The sequence below is a fragment of the Astyanax mexicanus genome, chromosome 4, assembly GCF_023375975.1.
Source record: "Astyanax mexicanus isolate ESR-SI-001 chromosome 4, AstMex3_surface, whole genome shotgun sequence".
In the NCBI taxonomy this organism is placed as follows: domain Eukaryota; kingdom Metazoa; phylum Chordata; class Actinopteri; order Characiformes; family Acestrorhamphidae; genus Astyanax; species Astyanax mexicanus.
In genome coordinates this window covers 16,630,965-16,652,087 of record NC_064411.1, presented here as the reverse complement: position 1 = coordinate 16,652,087, position 21,123 = coordinate 16,630,965, and the positions used below count along the sequence as shown (strand labels likewise).

The 21,123-nt window shown below is 37.9% G+C and overlaps 3 protein-coding genes across 9 annotated transcripts in view; 1 reads left to right on the top strand and 2 right to left on the bottom strand.

Annotated features, from left to right (window-relative positions):
* Positions 1–21,123, bottom strand: part of LOC111196651 (zinc finger protein 850-like) — a 491,117-nt gene that overhangs the window by 162,313 nt on the left and 307,681 nt on the right. The window lies entirely within an intron of this gene.
* Positions 1–21,123, bottom strand: part of LOC125801483 (zinc finger protein 239-like) — a 225,484-nt gene that overhangs the window by 165,294 nt on the left and 39,067 nt on the right. The window lies entirely within an intron of this gene.
* Positions 8,066–9,979, top strand: LOC125801444 (zinc finger protein 239-like). Its single transcript, XM_049478192.1, has one exon. It carries the CDS (start codon positions 8,230–8,232, stop codon positions 9,079–9,081), a length of 852 nt encoding a protein of 283 aa, XP_049334149.1. The 5' UTR covers positions 8,066–8,229; the 3' UTR covers positions 9,082–9,979.

Sequence of the window (21,123 nt, the reverse complement as noted above, 5' to 3'; positions counted from 1 at the left end):
CCATATAATAGAGTCTGTGTTAGTTACATGCCTTATCAAGCAATGTTTAACTATATGTGTAAAGAATATATATTGTGATTACTGTTTAATCTTCTATATAAATGTGTATAAAATACAATGTGAGTAATATAAATGCGTATAAAATACAATGTGAGTATTGGTTAATCTTCTATATAAATGCATATAAAATACAAGGTTTCACACAATGATTATGTAATTATAGATGCTAAAGTTAAGTAATCATAATTGAAATAAACGGTTACTCTTCACTAGCTAGATAACATTAGTTACTTGGTTTAAAAAAAAAGCACTGGGAACATTGACTAATTAAATAACATTAGATACTGGTTAAAAAGCACTGGGATCATTGGCTAGCTAGATAACATTATATACTTGGGTTAAAAATGCACTGAGAACATTTGCTAGCTAGATAACAATAGATACGTGTGTAGGACCCTTAAAAATATCCTGTGTATTTGTATTTGTATTATTTCTTTGTTTTTCGTTGTAAGTGTAAACGAACTCCATTTCCCAGGAGCCTTTTCTGTTTCGCGGGTTTTTCCTGCTGGTTTCCTGTTCAGCTCAGCCAATCATACGAGTGAAAAGCTCGACAGACATTTTTCTTTCCAATCCGCGCTGAGTAGGGGCGGGACTAAGAGGGAGAGTGTGAGTGTCTGTGTGTGTGTGTTGGAGGAGAAGGAGAGAGAAAGTGAGGAGAGAAGTTGTGTTTAGACTCTCCGGAGCGCTTTTATTTACTTGTTATCCGCTCTATAACACAGTTACAGTGCTATTGTACTGTATAGTGCTCTAAACCGCAGCGTTCAGTTCAGTTTTACTGCGGAACCTCTGAAGAGGCAGTTCAGCCGGACTGTGGAGTAAAGGCGATTCTCCGCGGACTGAGAGCTGCTGCTGCTGGGTTTCCTCGCGCCTGTCTGCAGCAGCTCGGCCGGACCTCGCGTGTGAGTTGAACACGGAGGGTGTTCTGATCTTCCCGGCGCTCGTGCACTGCGTCGTCTCCCGCTGTGAGTGCTGGGGACTGCTGCGTTCTGACCGGGAGCACCGCGAACCGGGAGTCTGTTGTCATGGCTACTGAGGACGCCATCTCCGCGAGCTCTATGTGAACCGTGAGTAACGAATCAACTGACTCGGTTGACTCATTCGATTCACTTTCGCTGACTGAGTGGAGTTATAAGTGCAACAACGTACCGGTGTTCTGTCGAATTTTCCTACCCATCGATACATGCTTCCCAAAGGTACTGCGCATGCGCCGACCTACACAATTTAATTATTTCTCGAGTTTTATGTATAATTACTCGGGTTTAGGGGGGTTTATATGCATTAAACGACCTGGACGCACTGTCATTGCACAAAAGTGTAAATGGAAACAAAAAATTACACTTATTATCATAAATAAATACAAAAGCAGTTTGTAATGAGCTATATTTACTATAACGTTGCCATGGTACAATGAATTATGCAATCCAAATCTAATAACGTACATCTACTGGAATATCACTGGGTACATGCCCTAAAATAGTGCTTCTTTTGTATTTTTACAGTTAAATATACATTGGGGCAGCACGGTTCGACAAGGTAGCAGAATTCGACAGAACACCGGCACAACAAAAAGCGCTTGAACTGTTTATCTGGGTGTTTTACCTCTTATTGGAGGTGTGTTTTCTCAGTTGAGTGTTTCATACTAATTGTTTAAACCAAGAATTGTTTTATTTATTTTGTTTTAACGTATTTTTATTAACCAGAGTTTCACCAAATATATAAATAAAAAGGTAAATAAAATGAGATTAACTGCTTACATAAATGCATTAAACATTGAATGGGTCAAATTGACCAAGCAACCAGGGGTGTTTGTTTTATTTCCACACAGAACCTGATATAATCTGGCCCAAATATTCTCAACATCAGTAACTTCTTCCTTTAATGTGTACAAAAATTCTGTCTAAATTGGCTTCTATTTTGTAGTAAAATGAGAATGCTTGCTGGACTCATTTGAACAAGTTTTTACCATCCTATTAACAAATAAACTCAAACAAATGTTTTTATATAATTATTTGTTTATAATTATTTGTTTAAAACTTTAATTTGCATATGAAGTTTCAAACGCTTTTACAAGTGTGAAATACCCTTCTATACAGAAAGCAGGATAGTCCATTGTGATGTCAGAGAGTGATTTTACAGGGAGGAGCTGTGAATGATCTTAATTTATGGAAAGCTTTTAGAATACATAAATAGTAAGACTTTAGACAAGGTGAGCAACAAACAAGATCTACTGCAGTAAGATCTCCTTTTCAAGAACCTGCAGGACATCAATAGGGTAAATGCAAAAAAATGTAACCACAATATTTTAAATTAAATTTAGATTTAAAAAAAAGTGTCTACTGGAATCAATGTTACAATTGGTACTCTAACAACAGCACTGATCTTTCCATAGTAATTAGTAAGTGTTATTTGTTGGGGTAGTTTGAGGTGACTCTAACAACGAAATACATTTTTCTGATAAACTGGTGCACATTTCTATCTCTACTATCTCTGAGTGTCACTCTAACTGTAGCCATCTTACCTAAATTCAAATGTAAATGCAAACAAGTTGGGGCATCACTTGAAGTTTACCATCAACAGTGAGGACCAAGTCCATCTGGTACAACTTTAGCATTTACAGGGTTAAAAGGGTTGTATCAATTTGGTGTAAATTTCTGAACAGTGTTAACTTGCATGGTAAATTTTGTTTGTAAAAAAATGTTTGATTATTCATGGTGATCATAAGAAAGTGAAGCATTGATTATTTAATGGAGTAAGTGCTTCTCTTTGGGGTGGTCAAATGGTACTATTGATCAATTAAGTGAAAGCTCATCTTATTCAGTTCATTTTCAGTCATTAAAGATTATTATTATATTTTATTAAATATGAACTACATGGAACGAAAGGAACAAAAAATTCTGCACAGGTCTTCTAGGAGGCTGCCACGAGAAAATCTGGACACTGTATTATGTACAGTAACAGTTAGGGCTGTCCCTAACGATTATTTTTTAAACGATTATTCTAACGATTATTTTTTTCGATTAGTCGACTAATCTATTTATTGAGAAACATATTTAAATAATTATTATTTTACGTTTTAAAGCAAACGATAAATTACTATATTTATATATAATAACAACAACAGCACAAGCCTACTAAACCAAACCTAGTGCTGGGCGATATAACGATATCGATTTGTTTCGCGATAATTTTTCCCTCGATGACGATGATAAGCCTGTGCAATAGAATTCGATAAACATTCATTTCCATTTCCGTCTAAGTGGCGCGGCAAACAACGAAAACACAACGTGTAATCAATCCAGAAGACGCTGGAGCAAATTAATAAATAGTTAAGAAAATTGTAATAGTTATTCTCATGCATGCAACAAAAAACCCTAAAGAATAGTGGAGTATGGCCCGACACACGCAAACAACCATAGTGTTTGTACTTTGGGAATAAACGGCCGCACTGTTCAGCACGTTTTAAATAAATTTTAAGTAAATTTTAAGCACTAAATGTAATTAATTCAATTTATATTAGGACCTCGGGGCAGGTGCTGCAAAAATGTGTATGTGGGGCGCGGATTAAAGGAAGAGGTTTTTTTGCGGAGCGGTAACAGGACAAAATCACCTTAAGAATGATGTCTAAATGACTTTCCTCTAATCTAATATAATTTAACATGGTTTAAGGATATAAAATAATTTCTAAACAAACGAACTTTTTAATATTGAGCTTATGGCCCAAGTGCAAAAACACAAAATCATTTATCATTTAGATTATCTGCCTGAACGCGAGCCCGAACCCGAGCTTGAACGCCAGCCTGACTCAGGCGCTGCATGAACTCGGGCCGGTCGAGAACACCGCTTTCCTCTCAGATTAGGCGGAAGAAAATGGTCTTTTTTTTAATGTAACAAATCACACTGTGATTTTTGTGATATTTCCCCAATTACAGCTCAGCTGCGCGTTTAAAGCTCAACGCATGAATTAATCGGTGCGCTGTGCGCCGCGCGTGCTCGCGGGGGATTTGACGCGTCTGTCAAGCAAGTTAATGGACCGTTTTGGGGGCAGAGATTAAGAAGTACAGCAGGTACATCTCAGATTTGTAGTTTAATGCTCTACTAAATTACTGGCTTTAAAACTGGCTCATGATATGGTCGGTTCTGGCTGGATTTTTTCCTGCCTACAGGCTGCATTTGACGGAAAGCAGCTCCTCAGTCAGACAACAGTGTCAGCATACAAATCGTGTGCGTTTCCTACAGGACAAACCATTTAAAAGTGCAGATAAACTCATTAAAAAATCACACAGTGTCTGTCTGGCTTAAAATACTTTTAATAAGGTACAGCTTTTAAATTAATAAATCAACATTCATTAAAAATCCGTGAGAAGTTCTGTATGCTAAATGACAAGCTAAGCTAATAAGCTAATAACATTTAATAATAACAGAAAAATAGATATGAATTTGGAAAATAACCAACTAAAGTGAGCTCAAAATACAATAATAAATATAATCTAACGAATTTCAAAATATAAATTAGAAATATTGAACTTCAATATTAAATTCAACTTCAACTACAAAAAACGCAAGGACCGATAGAACATAACGAACAGAAAAAAATAAATTTGAAATTGGAAAAAAAGTTCAAAATGCTAAAAGAAATAAAACCTAACGAATTTCAGAATATAAAATCTAAATATTGCACTGCAGCAGTACAAAAGCCTAAGTGCTTAAACAAACAAACCAAAAAACAGCCTATCACAAATCATTTTTTGAGCCCGACCCAGCTGAGGAAAAGGTGGGAAATCTTTTTTTTTCCGGCTGGGTCTTGGAAAACTTTGTGGTGAATTAAAGGGGCCGAGTTGCAATTTTTGTTTTACTTTAATCAGTTTTTAATCCGTCTTTTTAAAAACAAATATTCCAATATTGGCTGCCAATCAGTGCCCAATATTCTGAGCTCAAAAAACGCTATTCGGGCCAGCCCTACTAATCTAATATAATTTAACATGGTTTAAGAATATAAAATAATTTCTAAACAAACGAAATATTTAATATTGAGCTTATAGCCCAAGTTTTTTTTTCAGTCATGGAAAATTGGAAAAAATTGGAAAAAAGCCCGAGTTCATGCAGAGCCTGAGTCAGGCTGACGTTCAAGCTCGGGTTCTGGCTCGCGTTCATGATTAATTTGTTTTTTTTTAAAACTAATATTGGAATATTCGCTACCAATTACTGCCAAATATCCGGAGCTCAAAAAATGCTATTCGGGCCAGCCCTAATAATTATGGAGATACAGAAAAAAATATTGTGATAAAACTTCCATCACTCCCTTATTCTCTCACTAATAAAAACAAACCTTTAAGTGTGACACAAAGTGATTTGATTTATATCGTGATACATATCGATATCGACTGATATGGAAAACTATATCGTGATAAGATTTTTTCCCATATCGCCCAGCTCTAACCAAACCCCACACTTATAATCACTTACATGTACAACACGTTTAGATCTATAACGCTAAAAATGGATAAGCTCCCATACACCACAACCGTGTGTTGCACTGTTTTCTGTGACCGCTAGATTTTGTGACCACGGGCAAGTAGTTCTCAGCAGACCGGTGCACTGGCCGATTCGAAACGTGTTCGTTTCTAATGTTTACCCCGACTGGCCAAAACGGTTCAGTTTAGGGCTGAGGGTGAAGGTGTAGGTATAGAAAGCTTCCGTTTTGCCAATGAACGCTCATAACCGTGAGCACTGGTCACAAAATTCCGACGGTGACAGAAAACGGTGTGACACCGCAGCGCCGACGGCGCTAGCTAAAATAACTTAAGGCAGCTAGCTTAGCTAAACACCTGAACTTATGAATAATGCTGCTGTTTCTGGAAACTGCGAAATGCCATGCACAAATATAAACCAAAACTGTATAATTTCTGCCTGTGGCAGGTTTAAAACCTTTGGTAGACAGCCTTAAGTCTTTTTAAGGACACCCGCGGAGACCCTGATGTAAACGGTAACTTACTGTGTGACCCTGTTGACATAGTGCTCCTGGATGTTTGCGCTTCAAGTGCTCCTTTTGCACGTATGGCAGAGGACCACATTGTTGCCCTTTTGCGTGAAATGCTCCCAAACTTTAGATGCCCGCTGGCGTTTTTTTTGTAGCTGGAGATTGCTCTCCGGAGTCCATGCTCTCTAGAGCAGTGTTTCTCAACCAGGGTGCCACGGCACCATCGGGGGTGCCGTCAAAATATTGCGCCTCACGTGCATATTTCCTTTCCAGAGTCAGCTCGTGTCGAGGTGTGTCCCAATTCACAGGCAGCACTAATCGCGCTAATTGTGACGCGCTATTTTATTTCATATTCCGCCAGCAACACCCCTCGTTCTCACCTGAAGTACTGCGCCAGCACCCCCCCCCCCCCTGTTCTCACCTGAAGTACTGCGCCAGCACACCAACCCCACCCCCCCCCCCCACCCCGTAAACTGGGGTGCCTTGACATCTCGCAAATATTTAAAGGGTGACGTGATAGAAAAAAGGTTGAGAAACGCTGCTCTAGAGCTTACATTCTCTGCCCGAACCAGACATGACCCGGGCTCCAGAAAATAGTCAGAGATGTAGGCGTCTGTTTTTTAATTATATTTTTATAAAAAAAAAAAAAACGAAAATAATGAAAACTGAAAGTGAAACTAAACTAATTTATTTATAAGCGCTGTTTTCACTACCGCAGTTCTACAGCGGGGGTGTTGTGCCGATTCTGTCCGCGAAGTGGTAGTCTGATTCAGCAGGGAGTCGGATTCGGCACAAGCGCGGCGGCACCCCGCGGTCCGCGGTGTCAGTTGTAAGCGCTCGCGCTAGCCGCAAAATACGACAGAAAACACTGAGGGAGCTGTAGAATTATGTATGGGACTAGAATATGAACACGAGGAGATAAAAGAAAACCTTCACCTGTGAGTAGCTCTCACCAGAACACGCAAATCTCTCTCTCTCTGTTTGTGTGTGTGTCTCTCTCTCTCTCTCTCTTGCACGTGAACTCCTCCGCGTTTGACTTGCAGAACTGTGTTTAGCTGTTCTTAAAAATCATTTTAATTAAATAATAGTTCTATGCTTCTATGTTACCGTGTTAATTAACATAATTCTGATCATATTTCGCTCATTCAAACAGCCCGAAAACAGCCAGTTTATGGTTCAGGTCGGGTCGGGCTAGAGCAGAACGTGCACGGGCTCGGGCTGGGTCGGTTCGGAATTTTTGGGCCCGATCTAACCTCTAATGCTCTCCACAGGCGCCGCCATGTTTACGACGCGCCGACGCACGTTATGCAAATCGATGTATTTTCGTAATCGATGACGTCGATTATGTCGACGCGTCGCCCCAGCCCTAGTAACAGTAACACTACAGCATTAATAATCAGCATCTGATAACTGATGGTGATTATTTAACAGCTCATGAGTGCTTGTTTCCCTCTGCTCCGCTCCTAAACTGCAGCTAAAGTGGTAAAAGTTAAATTTACCTAAAATAATACAAATATATCTCCTCTCCTAATAAACTTTAATCTCAAAGTCAACGGTTTTATTATTATTATTTTTTAAGAGTGGCCCTAAAACGCTGTGGTACATGCGCAAACATACTTAAACATTCTGATTGGGGATGTAATCGGGTACAGGTGTTTACAAGGCTGTTATTCTTCTTCGTATCGGATTATTTATAGGATTGTCCACCTCATCCAATTGGATAGAAATATTTGAAATGGCCTCAATCGGACTATTCTATTCTATTATTCTATTCAGTCCTTATAAAGGCACTAAACAGGTGTCAGACTGATTATTATGAGTGACAAAAGGTGGCCTCCTTCTAGTGGCTGGAGGACCACCAGCACTCCCTTACACTATGGACTTCGACTGGGACAGAAGCTTTTATGGTAAATGAAGATGTACCAGTAGTTTTATCAGTATAGTGTAACTGATTTAGGCAGTTCTCTTCAGTTAATTGACCTGCTTTTATTTTAATATTTAATGGCATTTTTCTTTGTTTTTTTCCAGAAATTAAAATATTCTCCTGAAATTCATCACCAACAACCAGGATATTTAACTAAGAGCAATGTGAAACTGCTGAAAGAGGTGAAGCAAAAGCCGTCCAGAAGAATCTCCAGAACACACAGAAACAGTTTGCTACATTTAACAGACAATTGAAGCCAAGTCCCAACATGGAGAAACATCAGCACTCTGTCAAGAGTTTTACTAAACAGAGTAATCTCAAAAAACACCAGCGCATTCACACAGGAGAGAAACTGTATCACTGCTCAGACTGTGGGAAGAGTTTTAATCATCAGAGTAATCTCAAAAATCACCAGCGCATTCACACAGGAGAGAAACCGTATCACTGCTCAGACTGTGGAAAGAAATTTACTACACAGAGTCATCTCAAAATTCACCAGCACATTCACACAGGAGAGAAACCATATTGCTGCTCAGACTGTGGAAAGAGTTTTAATCAACAGAATCATCTCAAAAATCACCAGCGCATTCACACAGGAGAGAAACTGTATCACTGCTCAGACTGTGGGAAGAGTTTTACTACACAGAGTAATCTCAAAAATCACCAGCGCATTCACACAGGAGAGAAACCGTATTACTGCTCAGACTGTGGGAAGAGTTTTACTGAACAGAGTAGTTTCAAAAAACACCAGCGCATTCACACAGGAGAGAAACCGAATTACTGCTCAGACTGTGGGAAGAGTTTTACTCTACAGAGTACTCTCCAAATACACCAGCGCATTCACACAGGAGAGAAACCGTATTACTGCTCAGACTGTGGGAAGAGTTTTACTCAACAGAGTACTCTCCAAATACACCAGCGCATTCACACAGGAGAGAAACCGTATCACTGCTCAGACTGTTGGAAGAGTTTTACTCAACAGAGTAATCTTCGAAAACACCAGCGCATTCACACAGGAGAGAAACCGTTTTATTGCTCAGATTGTGGGAAGAGTTTTACTCAACAGAGTAAACTCAAAAAACACCAGCGCATTCACACAGGAGAGAAAACTCCATCTTAGTTCAGTTTGAAGGCAATTAAAAGTGCAAATCGTAAGTCTTTTCCACTACCACTAGGCCCATCTGCATGAAAGAAGAAGTGAAAACACCAGCTGAGGAACTCCAGAGTGTGTTCCCAAAAGTGAGACCCAGAGCCACAGAGAGAGACGACACTGTTCCGGGTACTGCCGTGTGGACTGGAGGAGCATCCAGACCCGCAGAGAGGCCAACAAAATCCTTTCCAGAGGTTAAATAAAACGCTCAAGCTGTAGTTCTCATACTGAAATCAACCTCCTCCAGGCTTGTGTAGTGCAGTGAGGTTGCAGGCTCATTCATTCCCTCTGATGGTGTTCTCATTTGTCTATGGTTCGTTCTGATTAAAAATCTGTAACCATAGAGGGATATAGATGGATATTTGGTTGTTGTATTACTCAAGTTTTATGCTCTCTTATCTTTTCCTTATTTAATATTATATGTTGCTTAAGGTTTTTTGATCTCCAAAATTTACTAAGAATATCCAAATCATGTAGTTTCTTAATTGTTTTTATCCACTACAAACTATTATCTTTGTATTGCTTCACCTCTATATTTACTCATCTGTGTGTTTTAATAAACGGCTTTTAGATTGCAGATCTGCAATCTCATTGTGTTTTCTCAACATATGTTGGACATGAAACCTATAGGCCTGAGATTGTCTCATGTTATTATTTGTTAAATACTCAAAGGTGCCCAACAGAGAAAGCCAGTGTAAAATGGATTTGTGTTGAGTGTAACAATAGTCAATTTAAGATTGAAATTCAGAAAAATATATTTTTTTAATGGTTCAGGCTTAAAAGGGTTAAATATACAATTACTTCCAAAGGTAGAGTAACATGGGTTTAACTTGTATTCATATGTTTATAAAGTTCTTTATTGTGAGTGCTTGTGGGTTGTGTTGTTTTGTTTTTTTAAAGAGCATAGTCATTCACCAACTACACTTAATTACCAAATTCTACATTTGAGTTATTGACCATTGTTATTGGTAGCTAGTGTAGGTAAATGTCCAAACAACAGTATTTCCTGTTTTACTGACTATTATAATTGGTAGCTAGCTTAGCTAAATATCCAAATACAGCATTTGCTATTTTACTGACCAAATGTATAAACAAGGCATTTCATGTTTTACTGACTATTATTATTGGTAGCTAGCCTAGCTAAATGTACAAATGTAGCATTTGCTGTTTTAATGAATATTATTATTGTTCGCTAGCTTGCTAAATGTTCAAATACGCAATTTGCTGATTTACTGAACATTATTATTTGTAGCTAGCCTAGCTAAATGTCCAAACAACAGTATTTCCTGTTTTACTGACTATTATAATTGGTAGCTAGCTTAGCTAAATATCCAAATACAGCATTTGCTCTTTTACTGACCAATGTGTTTCAGTTCTAGTAAAAGTGTTTCACGTCCGGTAAATTTGTTTTATTTCTTGCATATTTTTTTCTTAAATGTAATTTGTGTTCTCTTTTAAGCATTTATTCAGTATCTCAGTATGGGATACGCCCCTTTCGCGTATTCCTCATGTAGCCCCGGCTAAAAAATGTAAAACTCCCTAGTTCTAAAATAGATACACTAATAAATACAGTAATAAATAAAGTATTATACATGCATAGTGATGGTTTAAAAGAGTACTAAACATGTTCAAAATAGTCATTGTGTTTGTGTAAATAGTTTAAAAAGAAAAGAAAAGCAGTACAGAGTACATATTTTTATATATTTTATATATATTTTTGCAAGAAGGTCCCTCAAAAGTGATTAAGGGATCTACTGAGGGATTAGTGTACAGGTGAGGGTGGAGTACCAGATTGGAAGGGGCCCGCCCACGGGACGAGAGAGAACAGCGGAGATGCGGGAGTAGCAGCGCGGGAGAGGCGAGGAGGAAAAAGTTCCTCACAGGCTGAACTAAATTCACTAATAATCAGTATTAATTAAACTAACCGGTAATTTTAAGGACACTGAAGTCCATACTGAGAGTGTGCTGGTGGATAAAGCTGGGATAATCTCTCTATAAGTGAAGTTCTGTTAGCACTGTTAGCTTAGCCAGCTCGGCTAGCTGTGTTTAGCCTCGTATTAGCTGCTCTGCGCTAGCCGTGAACTCTCCGCTGCAGCGCCGCTCCGACAGACTGTTCCCCGGACTGACTCGCGCTCTCTCCGCCTCCACTGAACACCAGAACCGCTAACACTGCTAACCAGAGAGCGCTCTGAGTCCCCGCGTGGATCAGAGTTCCTCTGAGGGAAAACGCTCCGTGCTGCAGGACCCCGCGCTCTGCTCCCGCTCATATTCACTGAATCTGAGGTAAATCTGAAACTCTTATTTCTGCTCGTTAGAGTAAAGCGGACATTAAGCTCCGAACCAGGCCTGCACCGTTTAGTTCTGTTCATTTCATCTATCTATCGCTTAGACGTGCACAAAAGTTTTTGGTGCAGACAGCGCGACATATTTAACTATTCCCTTATAATTTATCATCATCATCTCATAGTCAGCGGGCCGGTTGTGGCCCGCTGGCCTTACAATGCCCAGGTCTGCTTTAGAAGCATGTCCCACCACAGCCTGGTCACGAATGCCTTTAATTCCCACGGCTCTTCTTCCACGAAAAGAGACTTCAACTCTGTCAAACTGCATCAACCAACCAATGAAGTCATTAATATGCCTTTCAGTTCAAAATAATGTGCAAGACTTGGTCACCAATGTGGAAGGACTGCTGCTCACCAAGTGCATCCACTATATATGTATATTTGGTATATTTAGTATATATTTTATTTAAAAAAAAACAAGACATTCAAAATATGTACACGATAAACAGATTTGACAGTCTTGAAAAGAGGGCAGATTGTTGCAGACCAGAAATATAGAAAAGTTTAAACTTTGTATTGTAAAGTAAACAAAAAAATTACAATGAGGTTTAGGTGATAGTGTTTTGTTCAATTGGATCTGTTATGATTCACCTGGATAATCTCTACAGAGAGGACTGGAAAGGGAGGGGTTACTTGAGTTTGCAGAGCTAAAAAAAAAAACACCTGTTATTATTGGGGTTTACAATATGTGTGTATGGATGCTGGTGATGAAGCTGTTCACCATGGCAATGTCAACCCCTGGGGCCTCATGTACTAAGACTTGCGTAGACTTCCTACTAAAATGTTCCGTACGCTCAGACCTGAAAAGTTCCGTACGCACAAAAAAATCCGGATTTATCAAACTGCGTAGACAAAATCCCACGTACTCTCTCTTAGTACATCGCAATCAACTTGAAATCAAGCGCAAATGCACGAAAACCTCACACCTGCCACGACTCCTCACTCAAGTACGCAGAGTATAATGTTAGAATAATAATTATTAATTAATAATTATTATTAATATTAATATTATATACACATAGCGTTTAATTACCCATGTTTTAAATTGTATTATTCTAAGCTGGATAATAAATGCTTTCATTTAAATGCTTTAAATGAGTTACCAAGAAGCCACCCGTCACGCTCTCTGCTTGTTTTCTTATCCTCTTATGCTTTTGGAAATCTAAAACGGTTTATAAGCCAGTCATCATCATGGGCCAAAAAACATAATGGTCACGGAAAATGCGTTCTCAATTAATTTGGCCATTAGCAATATTTTCCAATAATGCCAACGTTGCCAACTCCAACAACTCCAGCGCAAACTTTTATGCATCTTTATAGAATCTAGGCTAAGTGGAAACACGTTAAATGATTATTTATGCAAGCCAATGAAATTGTCTAATTATTTGTATTTTTTTTACCCAATAATGCTTACTACAATGTGTGCATAAAGGATACCTTATTAGATGTAATTTCAATGCATCGCCTCTAAGTGTCGCCAAATGACAAAAACACAATATATACGCACAAAAAAAAAAGCGTACGCCCGAAACGAAAGTGCCGTGGGGGAACGCACTTTCTCACGTTCAAGTAAATTTAGTACATCTGACCGTGAGCGTGAAATATGGTATATATATTCAGTACATGAGGCCCCTGGTATTCTGTGTCACAGAATAGTACTTTGAGAGCACCAGACAAGTCAACTTCCCCCATGAACTTGTTGTACGCCTTCACAGGTTCCGGCACAGGGATCTGCTTGGTAGATCACGTTCCATTTTTTCTTCTGACATGACGCTGCACAGACTGCCTGCTGCACAGACTGTAAGCTTTGCGGACAGCGGAGCACATTGTGATTCCTCGTGTGTCCCTTCACTTCACAAACAGCAGTGGGCCATCCCTGATCCATTGTATGTCACCACGGTCCACTTTTTTTAAGGCAGGGCATTGACTTGTTTTTGGGAAGCCTATTCTGGTCTCACAGTTGGTTCCACAGGCCCCTAAACCAATTCTATGCAGGTGATGAAAGAGCAGTGAGCTGGTGTAAAAGTTGTCAACGTACACCGTGTACCCTGTGCCCAGAGAAGACTGATAACAGTGTCGAAGCTCAGGCCATTTCCTGATGGTTTACTTGCCTTCCCCACATAGACACTGAAGTTGCATGTGTAGTCACGGGAGATGTCAGCCAGGATGAGGAGCTTGTATCCCCACTTTGTGGGCTTGTCCTTCATGTACGGTTTCATCCCGATTCCTGCCTTGTTGGCCACCATGCGTTCATCAATAGAAAGGTTCCGGTGTGGCTGGCAGTAGGCTTTGCAAGACTATTCATACAAGTTCCCAGAGTACTAACCAGACTAAACACTGCTTAGCTTCCGAGTCAGATGAGACTGGGCGGATTTTTCTTTCTTTTTTTTTTTATTAAAATAAAGAAATAGATTTGTGAGCCTGTACATACATAAGTGTAAATCATCCATTACAGTGTTGGACGAAGTTTATATCACACTATCGTTTGTTTTGTTACAAACAGTATAAAAGCTACTGCCTGTGGCTAAATGGTGGAATGCCAATACTTTTGTCTGATTGAGCTGTGTTCTAAAACTTTTGGTTAAATGCTAATATCCAAATACTTTTGAATAAATGGTGGTGCAGCACAGATATGCCTCTTTATGGTTTAGTATAGCTTCATAAACTGAATTGACAACAACATGGCGGAAACCGCGCTCCTCTTGAAACTTTTGCTGCTGTCCTGAGACATGGGTCTCTGCAGCTCGGAGTAGTGGGCATGTCGAAAGGTGGTCGTCTATTGGTCTATTGGAGCTGACGTTTCAGCGTGGCCGCCATTTTGGATTGGGTAACCCTGCACCCCCCAGTGGATTAATTTACACTGAGGAAGGAGTTTAATAAACCTATAATATTCACAACTCTACCAACTTTTACCCGATTTACACACGGTTTGATTTGTTACAAACAGCAGAGATGTAGTAATGATTCAGGACGTTTAACACATTACAAATACCTGCTTTCATGCTGAAATACTTTAAATTATGCTCTTTAACAAAGACAGACATATGGTATGGCATATTAATAGGTGCATAAATTAATTAATTTTATATATATATATATATATAAATATATCATTTAATATTTAACCTCTTGAATATAATCTATAATTTTTTGCATTATTTTAGGTCTGAAAACTGCATATATGTGTGTGTGTGTGTGTGAATGTAATGTGGAGTAACATGTTTAGGTTGTAAAGTCACCTTTACTTGGATGTAACTAATAATAAACATAATGCAGAAAAAAATGATTATTTGTGATTAAAAGTAATTCCACAAATGTTGTTCTATGACACTATACTATAGGGTGGACTTTGGCTCACATTAGCAAATGTACCCCCCCCCCCCCCCCCACACCCCCCATAACAAACCCGCTCCTACGCCCTTGTAAATAAATAATAAACTTTTATTTAATTGAAATTCTGAAACTGAATTAACTTTAACTCAGGTTCTTTTACACTTACAATGCTTCTATGCGAAAGGTGCTACCCACAAATAAAAATAATAATAATAATAATAATAATGGTGATAATAATAATGTCCCCTTCTACACAACAAAAACACAGTACATGTCTGTGTTTATATATAGTTAATAATAATGACAAGAACAACATTAATAATATAAAAAATTACCTTGACCGTAGTTTGGGAGGTTGAATTAAATTTACCCTCCTGCAGCACAGATATGCCTCTTTATGGTTTAGTATAGCTTCAGCCCAGCAGTGTAAACTCTTAAAAGCAGAAACTGTTATGATCATAAACCACAAGCACATGTCTTTCTGAAAAATGCCCATTTAGAAAAAATACTTTCAAAGGGTTTAAAAGGGCTTAAATAGACTTTTACATTTTAATAAAAACCTTTAGAAGAACACTGCAAAACACCACAAAACCAGCAGAAAAATATAAAAACCATAGAATATTTGTTTTAGCAGGAAAGGATAGTAAGCTTAATTGAAATGTGTTTAAATTCAAAAGACGGGTATAAAAACAATTAAACACATTTTATTTTGAATTAGTTTAAACACAACACACACATAAACAATCAAAAATCAAAAACACAAACACATACAACCTCACCCCCCAAAAAACCCTAACAGAACATGCTAAGAAATATTACAAACACAACACAAAAACTTGTCAAATTACCACAACATTAAAAAGTGGGCTTTCAATGTTTAAAATGACCTCCCCTTCCCTCACAACAGTTACTTTTAACGTCACCACTCCACACAGTGGCGGGTACACTGAACTCCTCCATGGTGTCACTGAGGAGAACAGTCTCATCGCCTTTTGTGGAGATTCCCACAATCTCCATCTCCTCTTTGATCTTCAGTGACTCTGGTTCCTGTAACACAGAACATGCTGATAGGAGTAAGTTTTAACAGTCTACATTCTTTTCTGGTACAACAGCACAACAATAAAGTGTTAAACTACGGCACTGTAGTTATTAGTAGTGATGGGTATAATATAATATAAATGTATAAATTAAAGTTTTACGATGATACAAATAAACCACAATAGAAGACATCATAAAATATACATTAGGAAGAAAACTAATGATAGAAATATAGAAATACTAACAAGAGGCAACAGTGAAAGCTCCTCATAAACTCTTACAGTTTTTAGACATTTCTTATTATTAGCAATCTCTAAAGGATTTCAAAAGTGGAGTAAAGTCCAGTAAGAAGATATCAAATCAAGTATTTACAATGATGATAGTAGTATTTACTCAATAAAATAATAATATTAATAATATACTTAAAATAAAGATCAGTGTAGGAAAAAAAAACATATATATCACCAAGGTTCACATTTACAGAGATTTTAGTTTTCTTTAAAAAGAAAGAAGAAAAGTCTTGCCAGAATTAAGATACAATGGAACATAAAAAAAGATGATTCACGTTCTGATTGACAAAAAGAGCATTCAAAATTGAAGTGCTTGATCTACCCACACCTTACACATGTGACCTCACATAAACTGTGTTTTGTAGCAACATCAGCTCCTTCTTCCACAACAGGGCAGATCATAACAGAAACCAATCAAACCCTCAAACATGAGCTCCTTTTTATGTCAATCTTTGCTAAAGTTTTCAAAAAACATCACCTGGATGCTTGTTTTTTTTTATTTGAACAATTTTTATTTTTTTTTTGTTGAGTGACACTTTGTTGATGGTGTTCAGTGCTGTTTATTTCACTGTATAGAGTTGCACATTAGAAAATAATATACACATATACATTGGACCTGTTTGTTTACTTGAGATGGGCCTTTGTTTTTGTATTTCATTATTTATTTTTGTAAAAATAAAGCCATATAAATAATATATATTTTATATAACATTTGTTTCAACACTAGTAATTCATTTTACACATAATTTGGTAATAAATTTAATTGAAAACAACATGGCGGAAACCGCGCTCCTCTTGAAACTTTTGCTGCTGTCCTGAGACATGGGTCTCTGCAGCTCGGAGTAGTGGGCATGTCGAAAGGTGGTCGTCTATTGGTCTATTGGAGCTGACGTTTCAGCGTGGCCGCCATTTTGGATTGGGTAACCCTGCACCCCCCAGTGGATTAATTTACACTGAGGAAGGAGTTTAATAAACCTATAATATTCACAACTCTACCAACTTTTACCCGATTTACACACGGTTTGATTTGTTACAAACAGCAGAGATGTAGTAATGATTCAGGACGTTTAACACATTACAAATACCTGCTTTCATGCTGAAATACTTTAAATTATGCTCTTTAACAAAGACAGACATATGGTATGGCATATTAATAGGTGCATAAATTAATTAATTTTATATATATATATATATATATATATATATATATATATAAATATATCATTTAATATTTAACCTCTTGAATATAATCTATAATATTTTGAATTATTTTAGGTCTGAAAACTGCATATATATGTGTGTGTGTGTAAATGTAATGTGGAGTAACATGTTTAGGTTGTAAAGTCACCTTTACTTGGATGTAACTAATAATAAACATAATGCAGAAAAAAATGATTATTTGTGATTAAAAGTAATTCCACAAATGTTGTTCTATGACACTATACTATAGGGTGGACTTTGGCTCAAATTAGCAAATGTACCCCCCCCCCCCCCCACACCCCCCATAACAAACCCGCTCCTACGCCCTTGTAAATAAATAATAAACTTTTATTTAATTGAAATTCTGAAACTGAATTAACTTTAACTCAGGTTCTTTTACACTTACAATGCTTCTATGCGAAAGGTGCTACCCACAAATAAAAATAATAATAATAATAATAATAATGGTGATAATAATAATGTCCCCTTCTACACAACAAAAACACAGTACATGTCTGTGTTTATATATAGTTAATAATAATGACAAGTACAACATTAATAATATAAAAAATTACCTTGACCGTAGTTTGGGAGGTTGAATTAAATTTACCCTCCTGCACCTTCATCTTAAGGTGCGTGAGGATAATTGGCTGTCCCAATCATATTCCCTCTGTGGCCGACTCCCTCCACAGAGTGACATCATACTGTTGGTCTGCACACTGCAATGAGATGTCCTGCACCAGCACAGACCCATCTTTCGTTGTTTTTAATTGAGTTGCACTCAACTAAAACATAAAAACACAACTGAAAATTAGTGGAATAATGAATTACTCATTACTATTCATTATTATTCAGTGTAATTTATCTAGTTTAAAATTACAATTGTAGTATTTTCATTAGGTCAGTTTTATATTAAATGCAAATAAATATTAAATATTAAATGCAACTTAAGAATATTTTTTAGTTGGAGGATCCTTGTTTAGAACTTAGAACTCCAGGCCAATATTTTATAAGCATATATTCGTTTAAAAATTACAAAAACATTATTGGAGACAATCAGTGATTTTAAAGTATTGAATTATTGTCCAGCCTTAAGTATTGTCGCACTGTCACTAACATATGGGACTACCACCTCTCTGCACAGCACTTACCCGAATGACGTTGCTCTCCACTGTGTAAAACTGTTCGCCATTCCCTGGCTCCTCAAACTTAATGGAGAGGTAGCGGACAGCGACGTCCCACCATGCCTCTAAGTCAGTGGTCACAGGAAGACTTGCAGATTTAAACTACAGTAGAAGAGGTGAAGAATAGCTTCATCTCCCCATAGCGAGTAGTTAGATTGAAATTCTTAATAATGTAGGACTGTCCATCAATTAATGAACAATCCATTTTTCAGATGGGCGACAATGCATTGTTGCCCATCAGAGAGCGCACACGTAGCCACTTACTTAGTTGCAGTAGCTACAACCGCGCCATCCACCACCTGCCAACCCTCTGCCCGGGGCACCAGGACTTTGGTTATACACTTCACCCGGATGGGAGACTCCTTCTTGTAGGGCGTCGGCGGCCGTGAAAACATTCTGTGTAATGAAAAGAGCACAAACTGTCATGGTGTGCACAGAATACAGACACTCGCGGATACAGTTAAAATGGGTTGTTTATTAAATCACTGGGCAGAGAAAAGGGTAGTCGTACAAAACAAATCAGAGCACCAGTAAACAGAATCCACATAGGAATAACCATTTACCATAAACGCTCCAGAGTTCAAACACGAGGAAGCCAGCATCAAAGAAAATCCAATAATCGGAAACGTTAAACAGTCCAGGTCAAACGCAGTAAATCCACAATCAGAGGTACAGGCAGAAATCGGCGTCGAAAAAACAAAGAGCAAGGTCATACACGAAAAAACAAACACAGAGTAGAAAATGCTTTGTAAAGTGGTAGAAACCAGGCAATACGCGGAACCTGTGTGAAGGTGAAGCGTCCTTAAATACCCTGAGGTAATCACGTGAGTAGGTGTGTGTGTGCTGTCAGAGTGTGGTGCGTTCTGGGTAGCGTAGTTGTTAGACTGCAAACCTCCGTTGGAGCTCAGTGTGGAAGGAACAAAATTGCCTACAGACAGACTTGACACAAACATAGAAAATAACATGTTTATACTATTTTTATTCATTATGTTTCCCGAAATTTATTGTATTACCCATGATTCAACAATCCATATGCAAAAATGTTATTTGTTGATTGATTGGAAGAACAAACCATAATATTAAACTGTTTTGGAAATAAGTGGGGCTATTTTGCTGTTATTGTTCTGTGTATATAACGCTTAGCACTGATTAAATACAACATAATACAAAATAATATAAAATTATCTGAATATCATTTTTTTAATTGCTTGGTAGAGATGCGTGGCGTTGTTTCCACCCAGACAGTTTAAAATGGGGACACAAGTGCTGCTAATTAAGAAGGCCTCAATCAATGGGGGTGAATGATGAATTAAAAATAGCAACTATCCACATGGCCAGGGCATTTCATTGATTTTGGAAAGTATTTTGTAAAATTACATTTTTCTACATCTAATTAGTTGTTTTTAATTGTTTCATATCAATACATTCATTTTGGATTCACTTGGGTGTGACCCGGCAAACCTGCAAGAGATTCTTAAATGGGTATCGTCCTCTCTAGAGATTCTTTGGAGCAGTGTGTTTGGTCACGCTGATGCTAATTTAGTCTCTGGACATTGGCAGAGTTTTGTTGTGGTGGAGGATGGATTCATGTACAAAGTTTTGCAAAAAAACGCACAACCTTCCATTTACTTCAAGAAGATCTTGGGAAAAGGTGTCAGTACAGAAACAGCCGTTCTGATTTTCTCAGTTATGGACCTGAGAGTTAGTGCTACTTTTGTATTTTTACCTTTAAATATACACAAAAGGGTAGCACAACTCGACAGAACACTGGATCTCTCAGCTTATCATGTAGTCAACAGATGCAGTCAATCATAAATGTTTAATTATTAATGAGTTAATGAACTGTAGGGTAATTTACCACAGCATGACTTACATAAAACTCGAATGTGAGAAATCCCAGAACATGAAAAGATGACCAATGAGTCAGAGCTTAGAATTTAAAATATATTAAAGTTTACTGGAAAAAATAGTTTCAGCATTAAAGATATAGATAAAAGGAACAAAAACGAATAGATATATACAAGGGCGTAGGAGCGGGCTAGGGTTAGGTTTTGGGGGGGGGGGGGGTTCCTAGAACAACATTTGTGGAAATTACTAATTAATGACTAATTAAAAGTAAATTATTATTATAAGGTGATTTTACAACCTAAACATGTTACTCCACGTTACAGTTACTGTGGAAAACTCCCTGCTGGAGTCAGCGCGGTGACGTCAGCGACGTACCACACACTTGCGTGCATGCATGACTTTAAGTTTCAGTGTGCTTGGCTGGCAGACACTTGCCGTTTGCTCCAGCATCTTGTTGAAATAGTAGTACCCCCTTTTTGTGTGTATGTGTGCGTTGATGACAATGTAAGTACTTTGTTTTGACCTGTATTTATGTTGTGTCATCTGCTTGTGTTATTTACATGCTGTTTAGTCCAGTAACCGGGTAACTTTAAGTTTACCGCGAGCTCCCATTCATTTCAATGGGAAAATGATCTATTCCTTAAATGCATTGCTAAATGCTTACTTTGGGGTTAAAGTTACATGAATAGTTGGGTTTGAGAGTGCTTTAGCGGTATTTTCTACCTGTGGTGTTATTTCCACCGTTCTGTGGCTGTTTGAGGCATTATTTAGCTTCTA